General features: G+C 41.4%; 1 protein-coding gene across 2 annotated transcripts in view; it reads left to right on the forward strand.

The window, feature by feature from the left end:
• Nucleotides 1-8005: 8005 nt before the first annotated feature.
• BNC2 (basonuclin zinc finger protein 2) overlaps nucleotides 8006-12917 on the forward strand; it is an 843848-nt gene continuing 838936 nt past the window's right edge. Inside the window, exon 1 of one of the 2 annotated variants that reach the window (XM_063914188.1) lies at nucleotides 8006-8485. In XM_063914188.1, the coding sequence (XP_063770258.1) occupies nucleotides 8483-8485 (3 nt within the window). In that variant the 5' untranslated portion in view covers nucleotides 8006-8482. The remainder of the gene's footprint in view (nucleotides 8486-12917) is intronic. The other variant, XM_063914186.1, reaches the window with a different exon arrangement.

Here is a 12917-nt window from a genome sequence, read left to right on the forward strand (position 1 = left end):
TATAGAACACCTTGTTTTAGATATTGATATTTGTGAGAACTCTAGTTTTATATGTTGTGTGAATTGTTTTTTTTCATTTCCAACATATTTTTATTGAAGCTCAGTACAGTACAATGAGGAGAAACATTCAAATAAGCTAGTACAGAACTAGAAAGAAAAAATGAATAACACAGCATACCTTGATAAGACCAGGATTACCTGTCTTTAACATAGAGCCATAAAATATTTCAAAACCTTTATAAAACACTATAATAATAACAAACATGGACATATTTATGTGACTAATGTTAGCTGGGTTATGATGAATGCAACAAAATTGGACATGGTGAGAAAAAATACTTCAATTAATTCCACCTATAGATTGACAAGATTGTAAACACTCCAAAATAGCATAGTAAAAGAAAAGAAAGTACAAAACAAACTACACAAAAATATCAAAGAAAACACAAGCCCAATCAACGCCTACCCGGAGTGCACGAGTCATCAATGCATCCATGGAGCAGATCAGTAGCAAGAATAAGACAGGGAGACAAGGTAAATGATAGTGAAATTAAATGTGCATAGAGAATAAAAAGGAATAGAAATAGGAGTTAGAAAGAAAAAAATAAAGGGAAATAGGATTCTGAACATACAATAATTGCCAGGAATCGTGATGTGTGTTGAAGGCAGTGTTGAACTGCCAGTTTGGTTGATAGAGGTAATATCTGAATGTATTTACTCCAGCATTGGAATAAGACAGGGGTTAATGATTCTTTATTTTAATTGGCTTGAAGCTAGTCCATGGTGAACAGGAAAAGCATTGTAGAAATTGCTATGGTTACATAATAGGCGCATAAATCTATTGTAGCAAAATAGCACTCCTGCCCACTGCACCCAAGAGAAAGAGCAACTACTTGTCCACTTTGGAGACATCAGGCTGGTCTGCTAAATATCCAAAAAGCGCCCAGGATGCAGTCCAGCGCTATAATGTGTCAACTCCTTCCAGAACTGTTGGATGTGGTTGCAATCCCAGAAGCAGTGCATGATGTCTGCCTCCACAACCAGACATTGGGGCATATTAATTATGAAAAATTGTGAAATGAGAATTTTTAGTTTTCATTTCTCATGCTGTACTTCACTTTTTTTTGGTATTCATCATTTTTCTTTTATAATTTTATCACTTCTGAAAAACTGCTTCTTTTGTGGATACAGCTTTTTCTGAAAGCAATATATTTCCCCTGTGCTGTACAGTGTTCAGACTCTTGTTTCTTTTACTGCGTATGCTCAGTCCCCAGAGGAGTGTGCAGTCGGAGGAGTGAGCCAGAGCCGACACTGAAAGGAGGCAGGAGTCCCTGCTGACAGGAAGAGCTTCTACATGAAGCCAGTGAATCGTCCAAGCTGCCTTCCCTGTTGCCGGCGTCATGAAGGAGGATTCGTGGGAGCCTGACCTGCCGCCGCTGTTGAAAGGCTTGGGGACACGTGTGAGACTGGAGCTGCCACTGAAAGGGGACACACCGCCACCATTGCATGAAATACCGGGGACACATGAGAGCCTGGAGCCGCTAAAAGGGGCACGCCACCATAGCCACTGTTTTTTAGGTGCTGGAATACCAATTCCAACGTGCATGTGTGGCTCAGAACCCTCTACGCACAGCACATAATAGAGAGATCTGTAGTGCAGTTAGTTTGTATCAGAGAGATACTAAGCTCAAGAAAAAAATATATGTAAAACAAATACACAGGCTTCAGGCAATGTGCTGCACATCAGTAAGTAAGTCTGAAATTGCTTACCACAGAACTTAAGAATAGAGTAGCTGCACATAGTAAAATCCACAATGTTTGTACCTGATAGTATGTCAGCATCTTTGGTCAGAATGTGCAGGGGCCTGCTGCAATAAACATGTCAAGTCTACTGATTGCTATTAATTATAACTAGTCTGCAGCCATAAATTAACGAGACTGCCATTCATAAGACCTCACAATGCAGATAAGTTGAAAGTGGCTCTGCATTACAAGGAAATCCTTAGAAGATGTACAGTCCTGGTACAATGAGCTCCTTGGCACTTCTCTCTGACAGATTTATGCAGCTGCAGGTAAACAGTATTCTGCCATCCAGGCTCGCTGTTCACAATAATTTTTGGAGGTACTGGCATACCAACACATGCGCAGCTCAAGCCCATCCGCACAGAGCACATAATAAGATCTGTCGCGTAGCCATTTACACCAGTGACGTGCGGAGAGGTCAGTGGCTGGGGAGGCACTGGCAGCTAACCCCCCCCCCATAGTGGGGAAAAATATTTTAGTCCCCCACACATCACTAAAGCCTGCACCAGACAGAACCAGCCAGGGGGGATAATGCCATAGCAGGGGAGACACTCAGTGTGGGGCCCCCCTGCCATAACACTAAACAGTCCCCCAAGCCAGTCAGCCCAGGGGCTGGAATCCCTCGGAAAGCGGGGCACCCCACCAATAAAAATGGGGTTCCCCCTCCCAAGCAACAACCAGCACCCCTGGTGCGGGGTTCATTTTATGTTGCTGTTGTTCTTTACAGGTGGCCTACAGGTATATTCTATTACCATTTCATTCATTTTTATTTATAATTTACTCTATTACTATTCTACTATTTTCTATTTTTTATTTTTATTTTTATATATTTATTTTTAATTTATTTTTATTTTTATTTATTTATTTTTATATTCATTTAATATATTTTCATTTATCATTATTTTTCTCACCACATATATTACTCAAACTTCCTCCTTTCTTATTCTTCCTTTTTCTATTTCCCATCTACAAGGACAACTTAGAAGTAGTTTTTTAGCATATGGTTGCCGCCGGAAATGAACTTCCGGTTCCGGCCACCGCCGGAAACGTCACTTCTGGTTCCGGCTACTTCCGTTTTTTCGATTCAAGTTTTATCAATAAAAGAAGCTAAACAGACAATCACACTTCATCCCAGAGAAAGAATCCAACAGGATTCATAACGCGTTGGATACAATGTTGGAGCAGACACAATAGAAGGAGAAAGCACCGCCACCGCCAGTGTCTGACGTCACCGGAAGGAAAAGACCCGAACTTCCGACCAGAGCACATAGCGCACACAGTGGGACCTGTTTTAGGGTAAGCCAGGGACAGCATTTGAAGCGGGACTATTTGTTTCTCCAACCAGCTCCACAAAAAAACACCCAGAAGGGACTGTAAACATTGGGTCACTCGACCATTGTCTTTTTATGTCATACATGTGTTTCGCATGTTTTTATTTATTTATTTTTTTAACCATTTCTAGTGTCCATCCTTAACCCTTTCTCTCATTTCTTTTTACTGCACCCACTGCACTCTCCAGCTTCTTTCTTCACTTCTACTATATTTCCTCCCTTTTTTCCTTCATATTGCACACATGAACATAGCGCTCAGTTACTCTTTTTTCACCTTTTTTTTTCTTTCCCAGCAAGTCTGCCCCAGCATGTTGGCACTTGGAGAACAACAAGTGCCAGCATGCTGGACATAAAGGGACCACTGGCACCTGTAAAGAAAATATTAAAATAAAACACCACACGTCTTTAAAAAAAAAGTTTATTTAGTCAGGGTCTTCACCTGGGGGCAGCGGCCTTTAAGCTCTTTTGCATGGCTGCTGCCTTCCCAGGGCTTCCAGCGTCTTCACCTAGGGGGCCGCCGCATTCCCAGGGCTTCCGGCATCTTCCTCCGGTGTCTTCACCAGGGAAGCGGCGGCCTTTAAGCTATTTTTCATGGCTGCCGCCTTCCCAGTGCTTCCGGCGTCTTCACCTGGTGGTCGGCGGCTGTTAAGCTCTTTTGCATAGCTGCCGCCCATCCAGGACGTCCACAGCATCTTCTTTCTTCAGGAGCTCTTCACTGCTCCTACTCCGCCGTTGGACCGACGCCGCTGCCTCACGCTGACTTATATAATAAGCTTGCGGCGGCCATCTTAAAACTTATTTTTGAAACTGGTACCGCTCCGCTGCAAAACTCTGCACAATGGCATGCAGGGATCACGGATCCCTGCCTACCGCTAATACTATCACCTCCGCCGCGTCCCGCCGCCACCGCCGCCCGCACCTCCGCTGCATCCCGCTGCCGACGCCCGCACCCCTGCCACGCCCACACAGTGATGACAGCGGATACAGTGACGGATCCGCTGGCCAATCACTGTGGCCTCACTGACAGGGGTGTTCCCTCATGGGTTGAAAGCACGTCCCTGTATGAAAGCAGCACTTCTAATGGTGCCGCTTTCCAATTTATTTTCAATGGGCTTTTACTGCCCATGGCTTGCCCGCGCCGGCCCCCGCCCCCAGATCCGACCCCTTTCCCATTGACAACGGGAGGCCCCACGATCCGTGCCTCCCAACCCCATTTACACAGTGATAATGATTAGATTAATATAAAGGAGATACTTATGACACAGACAGAATATGTGTCATAAGTATCTTCTTTGTATTATTTTAATAATTAATGACAGGGGAGGCACTGCCTCCCCTGACTGCACGTCCCTGATTCACACTCAAGCATGCACTAATGACAAATGCCAGTTTAGGTATAGCCCTTTCAACTTCATTAAAATCTTCACAGTAAAAATGATGAACTTCACTGCTACTGTTTTTGTTCAGAATATTACTTGATGTTACTCAGATATCCACGTACAAAATCCCCTTTCAATTTAATTCTCAAAGTTATCCGGGCAATACCTGGTACTACAGCTAGTTATATACAAAAAAGAAAGTATTTAGGTAAGATATGAAATTTTGCAATTCTATTTTGTTTCCAGTCCAAATAAATGTATGTGTATATAACTCATTGTCGTTTCTATAATGGGTGCATTGTGTGCGGTGCACACGGGCCCCTGGGTCCAGGGGGGCACACACTGCACCCAAACATTATACTTACCCCTCCGGAGTCCCATGACGGTGTCACTGCTGTGCAGGCACAAATCACTCAGAATATGGCCGCCGCAGCCATTTCTGAGTGATTTGCGCATGCACACTGAAGGTGTCCCCGGGAGCAAGGCGTGGCCGCCATGCCATTATGCCAGAGTCTACTGCTGCCGGAGAGGAGGGGGCCCACGATGGAGGTTGCACGCGGGTCCCCTCCTCTCTTAAAACGCCCCTGATATAACTTGTGGTTATCAGACCAAAAAATGATCCCAGTACCCCACTAATACATTTTTAAAGACATGCTGCTACTTATTGCAAGTGAAAAATCCTGATACTTAAAGTCTACTCTGATATTTAAACTCTAAGTATGATCCAAAATATCCAAAATATCTAATACATAAAAAAATTCTAAGTATAGCCCATTGTCTCCCTCCAGCTAGTTTAGAACAAGAAGACTATAATCTAATAATTTATATAATACCAGCATTTGAAAACAGAATAATGGAATGCCAAACGAGGTTATTGGGAGATGTAGTTATGTGACCGGTGGCAAGGAGACCGGCGGTCACAATACCAACCCATACATCCCGCCCACTTGAAAACCCAACAGTCAGCATGTCGACTAGCAGGGACAATTGCCCCTCGTGGGTGTCCAAGACACCCATAGAGTGGCAATAGAATCTATGGTGAGCGCACCCCCAAACCCCCCCCCCAGCCAGGATTCTGCGGCCAGGACGCCGGTATCACAACCCCAACCCAACCTTGGAGGTGTAGTCTATAGTTAAATATTATGAATAGGGCACAGGATCAGGTTCCAGACTGTGCCCTTGAATTGTACATTATGCATACACTGCACAGGAATATGGTGTATTTTCCACAGTGCGTTGCTGTTATAAATCTGGTATATTATCATTCATGCACTAGCAGTATTTATTATCTATATTAATCAAGGGGTCCAGACCATTTCCGTGTCGACCCTGACGATCTTTTGACCAGGGGTTAAAGTGAGCCGGATTCGGGGCGGAACTGCGTTCCGTCAGTTCCACTTGGAGACGGAATGCACTTCCGCCTCCTGCAGCTCACCTAACCCGATGTGTGCCCGGCGCCGCAGGGTGATGCTGGGCGCCCGCTGAGATTATATTACCAGCAGGCGCCCGGCTCTCTCTCCACAGCGGAAGCCGGCGGCAGGAGCTCACTATTGAGCTCCGGTTTCCGACTTCCGGCTCCCAGCTGGCAGTGTGCGCTATGGGAGAGACGCCATGACGTCGATTCCATAGTGCTGAGGAGCGGGTGCCAGAAGGACTGCAGCGGCCGTACGCTGCAGATGGCTTGTGAGCCACACCCAACTAGGCCTTTTATAGCCTTAACTGAAAGCTGCCATGATAGCACTAGGCAAAATATTTAGATTCATAACAGAAATGAAATATGCCCACGCTTCGATTTACCCATATTATACATAGTACCAGCTGCGTGGCAATATTAATTCCATATATGTATATAAAACAGAAAGACATTTGCCATCAGCACTAACAATAATATACTGCAAATCTGTGTGTAAGTAGCAAACAAAATAGAGGGGGTTTTGTAATATTTTGATCAAAAGATTCAAGCTTGCAGCCCATGTCAAAGGAGCCCAATTTTCTGCAAGTCCCTACACTAGCAGCAAGTATGCTCGCACACAATTACATTGCAATTAAATGTACTGACTGGAATCAGAATGATATCGCGGCTGTCGGGTTCCCTGCGGTGAGCACTTACATTGCAGTTAAATGTACTGACCGGAATCGGTATGATATTCCGGCTGCCGGAATACCGGCGGCAAGCGTGACGTGTCCCCTCGATGGCTCGCTGTGATCGCCGTGCTTCAGGCCCGGTGGTGACCTTTGATCACCACACTAATCTATTCCCGCACGGGCGGTGGTGTGGAACACCACCCAAGTGGGGGATCCAGGCGGTGGTCGGGATTCTGAGCACCGGCATTTCACCGGGTGTCGGGAACTGGCATCGGTATCCTGACCGCCGGAATCCCGACTGCTGGCAATGTGATTGCCTCCCCACTGCCTTTCCAAATACAGAAGGGGACATCAAGTCAGCCCAGCCAACCCTGTATAAATGTTTCCCTCTGTATCTGGGAAAGCAGTACATTTAACTGAAATATAATGGTGTGATGAGCATATACTGTATGCTTGTTCCAGGTTTATTCAAAGAATAAAAATCTCTGAAATTAAAGTTACAATTGCAGTGCTGAATGGCAAAGCAAAAGTAGAACTCAAAAATTGTATAATTTTTCAAAAAGATCTGATTGGTGCAAAATCTCACCAAAATTTTGCTGAACTCTTCAAGGCAACCTTAAACTCTCTGCTCTGATACATATGCTGGGATAGTGGTATGGGGACTAGCTGCTGTGATAAGTCAGCTCAGTGCGGCTGCTGTCTGCACACGTTATGTTCTCCCATTAGATCATTATTTCATTAAATATAATTGCTTTTATCTCATTGTGGTGTCGGTTCAGGGTGTGTTTGTTAATGTTTACATGTACGTTGCAAATACATGTGATTAGGGTGTATATGTTATACGAGATTGTGATGCGGGCTGCTTAGTATTTTTCTTGTGTCTCCAGGGCAGGGTTAGTTGGATTGGCTCAGTGTCACACACAGATGTGACTCTTTACCCTGCAAACTTACACCGTGACGGCTGAGGAGGAGGAAAGGAAAAGTATAAAAAAGAAAAAAAAATAGAAAGGCACATTCTTCCAAATCCACATTCATGCACAGAGACAGGAGCTGAGAAGCCACGAACAGCATAACTAGTCTAGGGCAAAACTTTATCTGAGGTAGCCAAGTCTTGAACGCTGAGCATTTCTTTCTTTGTACTGTCAGTAATCCACAGTTTATTTCCCTCCCACTGCCTTGTTCTTGGAGCAGTGTCTGAACTAGCTGTGCTGATAAGGAAGACACCCATAGCAGAAAGGGCAGTCTAAGCAAAGACTTTTCACTACTGTCCCTATGTGTCACCTCCCCCCCCCCCCCCCCCCCCAATTCATAACTAAGCAATCTTGACCAATCTTAATATTTGGAAGGGTAGAAAAGCATACTGAGGAACTCCACTGCTGAATCGTAAAATAAGATAATGCGTGTCTTTTACACAGCATAAACTGTTCCAGCAAAAGGAAGGGACAGAAATGTGACTAGAGCTGATCTGCTTCAGATCCTTTTTAAGTCACACTAGGTAGAGTAAATATACAAGCAGAGGGGATTACTGTGCTTCCCTCCCATCCTTTACTTCATACTCCCCTCTCTCTCCCTCTTTCTCTCTCTCTCCCTCTGCCCTGATGCAGTTGGATGTCTTCAACTTTTCCTCAACTTTTTTTTTTTTGGCAGAAGTAAATCCTGCCTCCTTCACCGATATATTTGGCTTTAAAATAGCTGCTGAATGAACAAAATAATGAACAAAATACCTGAAGATAAGTGACAAGTCTGCCCAGGAAGAAAAAGAGGATCTGAGAGTTTACTGACAGGAGAAAAGTTGGGATAGACACTGACAAACTCTTCCTGCCCCAGTTACTGAGAAGAAACCAAACACAGGAGTTTTGTGAAAGTCAGAAGAAGCATGCAGTCATGGTAAGCAACTGCCTCACGTTAACATGGGGAATGCATTATTGATTTGCCTCACTGTCTGCACTATATACACATGTATTGTGCGTACAATTCCTGCATGGGCATTTTCTGGGAATATTCATATAGTTAATGAATGCACTTTTTTCTATATATCACTAATGGTATCTGCATTGGATACAGGATGCAATCACATGGGTAAATTCAAATATATCATTGGTATGCATTTATTTATTGTGAGCGTTGTAGTGTTTATATCATATATACAGTAGTACGTAAGAGGTGGCTGATAATAATGATGCTGCCTGCGGCACTATACAAATACAGTATGTACAGGCAGCTTTGAAACTCATGAAAGAATTGCTCGTAACTTTTTTTGCTACTTCAGGAAAGACTGTAGGATGTGAAATACACACATATCACAATCTATACTTTTTATACCAGAAAACGATGTACTTACATGAATGTGATACATATAAACGTTAAAATTGTTTCCGCTTACATCTGAGAAATAATTGTAAACATATGGCTCAATATTTTCCATACATTTGCTGGTCAATTGCAACGATATGCTCCAGCCTCACTTTCCTGCTCCTAAAGTTTCATACACAAGCCGGCAAGTGGCAGCACATTTTAGGAAGTGAAGTTAACCGTCTCTGGCAGGGCTGGCTTATTTAGGTGTTTATGTATCAATTGCATTTGAGGAAATCACCACCCTACTGCCCCAGTGATTATCACAGACAACGTTAAGGCAGATTTTGGTGCCCTGTTTACCAGATCATCCCCCTTTCCTTGCTTCTGCATGTAGAATGCAGCAAGGAGCTGAGATGGAGGATGGGTGCTCCTCTCACCTCTTCTAAGTGGCAAAGGCCAGATATAAAGGCTCAGATTTTTTTTGTGTGTGTGCCTCTCTGCACTCCTTAATGTGACATGCCTTGTTCCATTGATCAAAGGCTCCGGTGGAGGGTGGGAGATAGGCCTGTCAAAAATGGTAGCAACAGAACATAGAAAGAGAGAAAGATCTGTGACACAGCCCAAACACAGTGGTGGCAGCGATGCTGACAGAAATTAAAGTGGTTCTGAAAGCAGCATGAGATTTATGACCACTTGCATTTAACCCCACAATTAAGCTGTTGTAAAACTTGATGGACAATAGGCATCATAGAATAATCTGCTCCAGTGGGACAAAATGACAGGAAAATGTATGGTAGAAAGTTTCAAATAATTCCTACCGAAAAGAAAAAGGGAGTCTTAGCAATATTTACTTTAAATCTGTAGTACTGTATGTAGAAAGACGTTGTACTTTTCTAAACTGTACTGTACTTTTATAGACTCGGAAAGGCATAAATGTATTTAAGAGAATGCCACTGAGTAGGTCACATGTACAAATTTTCACCTTTTTTTTTTTCTTATGCATGATTAATGTTGAAAAATGTTATATGTGTATTTTTACTTCAAGGATGTTTAGCTTTTGTTTGTTTTATACTACGCTACTTAGGTTATGTTTGTACTGTAATGAGCTATTTTGTGTTTTAGTATACTAAAAAATGAAATAAAGAAATTTAGATTTCAATTCTAAGCTTCTGAACATGGATACTTAATCTATATACCGTAACCATATGAAACAGGAGGAAGTCCAGTGCACTCTTTTAGTACAGCTCCAAAGTGAGACCTACAGCATTCCTAAATAACTGCCTGTAAATGCTACAGGTTTTACACATATCTGTGTCACAAAGAACATAAACTCTGTCACACGTTCTGTTAGAAGCTTTGTAGCTACAGCGCTTGGTAGTGTTTTTCAAAGTTTACATAGCTCAAAAAGTCAATGCCAGGGCCCATTCTTTATTTAGTTAAGGAATGTTATATCAGAGGTGGATGTTTAATTTAACTAGAAAACATTAGTTATGTTAGCAGTTATGTCCACTGCAAGGAAAAAGCTGAAGAATAATGAAACAGTGTTATAGACAGAAAACGTGTGTGTGTGTGCGCGTGTGTGCGTGTATGTTGGGCATGTATGGATGCAAATACATTTTAGATGAAAATTAGGATTAAATGTGAAATTGTAAATACAGTTTTTGATTTTGCTAGCTTTATTGTAAATACCATGAAAATTAGCAAATACCATGAAAAGAAGCAACACTTTAAAAAAAAAAAAACCTGCTGCACTTTAAAAAAAAAAATTTGTAAACGCTTTTAAAATTATTTTTCCGACCTATGTAGCTCATATATCAAAATATAACAATTCCTGTAAAAAAATAAATACATTTTAATATACATTGAGACTTATCTGCCCAGGAAGGAAAAGTATTCTTCATATTGAACTGGTTCATCATAGCTTACATATATTTTATTTATTATTATTACCAGTTTTTTATATAGCGCACACATATTCCGCAGCGCTGTACAGAGAATATTTGGCGTTTCACATCAGTCTCTGCCCCAGTGGAGCTTACAATCTATATTCCCTAGCACCTTTTTACGCACACACATTCACACTAGGGTTAATTTTGTCAGAAGCCAATTAACCTACAATTATATTTTTGTATTGGGGAAACCGAAGCACCCGGAGGAAACCCATGCAAGTACAGGGAGAATATACAAACTCCACACAGTTAGGGCCATGGTGGGAATGGAACCCATGTCCTCAGTGCTGTGGGGCAGTAATGCTAACCATTACACCATCCGTACTGAATATGTATTCTAGCGCTGTTGCCTTATTTACAATTGGCCTCTGCAAATTTGGGATTAAAATGCAATAATGTAAAAAAAAAACTATAACTGTAGAAATGAAACAGAAAATATTTGAGTTTGATTTAATTTACATAGTTTTAATAACTTTTAGATACCGCAGATATTTTATTAAAAAAAAAATGAAAAAAAAAATTCTGCTGTTGTCAAGGTTTTAAAATATAGTGCTGCATTTTAACTATTATAGCCTGTTTTAGTGTGTTAGATCACTGTGTCTGTGCTTTACATAACATTGTGTCCTAATCCTGTGTGCTGTCAGAGATATTTCTTGGTTGTGCAATTGCTGTAGTGAAGAACGCCAATTTGCATTCCAGGAGTGTCATTTGATTACTTTTATCTGCTCTGCTCCAAGTCCATCCCGGACCTCTCATTTCATCTTGCTATGTCACAAGCCAATACTGTGTCCTCTTTTTAAGAAAAAAAAAAACCTGGTTAAGACAAGAAAGAAAAAGTACTTTCATGTTTCTGCCTTGGTCCCTCTGTAACTTGTCAGCAGCAGGGTACAATGCTCTAGAGCCTGGAACACTTGAACAGAGGAGAGTTATGCAGTTCAATAAGGCTATGGATAGGTACAATGTAGCATCCCCAGACAGACTAGTTAATGAAGAACAGGTCTGCAGAGTTCTCCGCTCCGTGACCTGGTGATGTCCCTATAGTTTTCTTATTTGATCTTTCCTAGTGAATGATCTTTTTTTTTTTTTCACCTTGATTTTTTATTATTTTTATTAACCTTCCAAGTTAGTCCTCAAGAGACAGAGTGACCAGAGAAAGCTGGTATGCATTATGAAGGAAAGAATGTTGACATAAAGTATGAAATGTATACATATGCTTATGTTACCTGGATATTGAAGTATTAGCAATCTAGCAAGTGGTCTGGAAGAACACTATAGTAAGGGTTAAGCACACATTATATATGTCAGTGAAGGTGAGGTTTGCACACACTTGTACAGTCACTGTTTTGTCAACAATGAAGCTTTTGTGGGGGTGAGGTGACGTGCTAAGTACCAGCTGCATGCTGTATCTTGTACTGTACGATGGTAACTTATCTTAAAGTTACTCAGTAAGGATTAAGCAATAAATACATAGAATTTTCAAAGATGCTAAAAATCTATTTATTCTCTATCACAGTCAATTTTGTTTCCAAATAATGTAGAAGACATTAATGTTAATAAAAAAAATACTTTACATGAGATGGACCTAACCGTACCCAGCCATCCAGTCCTTACACAGAATGAATGAAGTATGTTCTGTGTTTTTTAAGCATTGAGTATATACATGTACATATATAAAAACTATTAACTAGATAGAGTTCAGAGTTTCAGAAACCACTATTTTTTTTTGTTTCATAGATTGCTGTTTAATAGAGCGTATGTTTTATAGATCGTTGGTAATAATACCAGGTGGTGAAGGCTAAGTACATTTAAATGAGAGATATTTACGTTTTGACACTTTTTGGTCTTGTTTTACAGCTCATAATTCAGTCATGACTAAAGAAAAAGTTGTTTTTTTTGTTCTATATTATTAAGTGGCTTTTATTTTTGGTGCATTTCATAATGCAATGGTAACAGGCATATCAGAAATACTTCCCAATTAGCTCATTTCTATGGGTAAGAAGCCAGCACTACACATTGTTATGTCAATTATTTATGTTTGGACAATAAAGTATGTACCACTAGACAAAACAAAAATA

This window comes from Pseudophryne corroboree, chromosome 1, assembly GCF_028390025.1.
Source record: "Pseudophryne corroboree isolate aPseCor3 chromosome 1, aPseCor3.hap2, whole genome shotgun sequence".
NCBI classification, from domain to species: Eukaryota; Metazoa; Chordata; class Amphibia; order Anura; family Myobatrachidae; genus Pseudophryne; species Pseudophryne corroboree.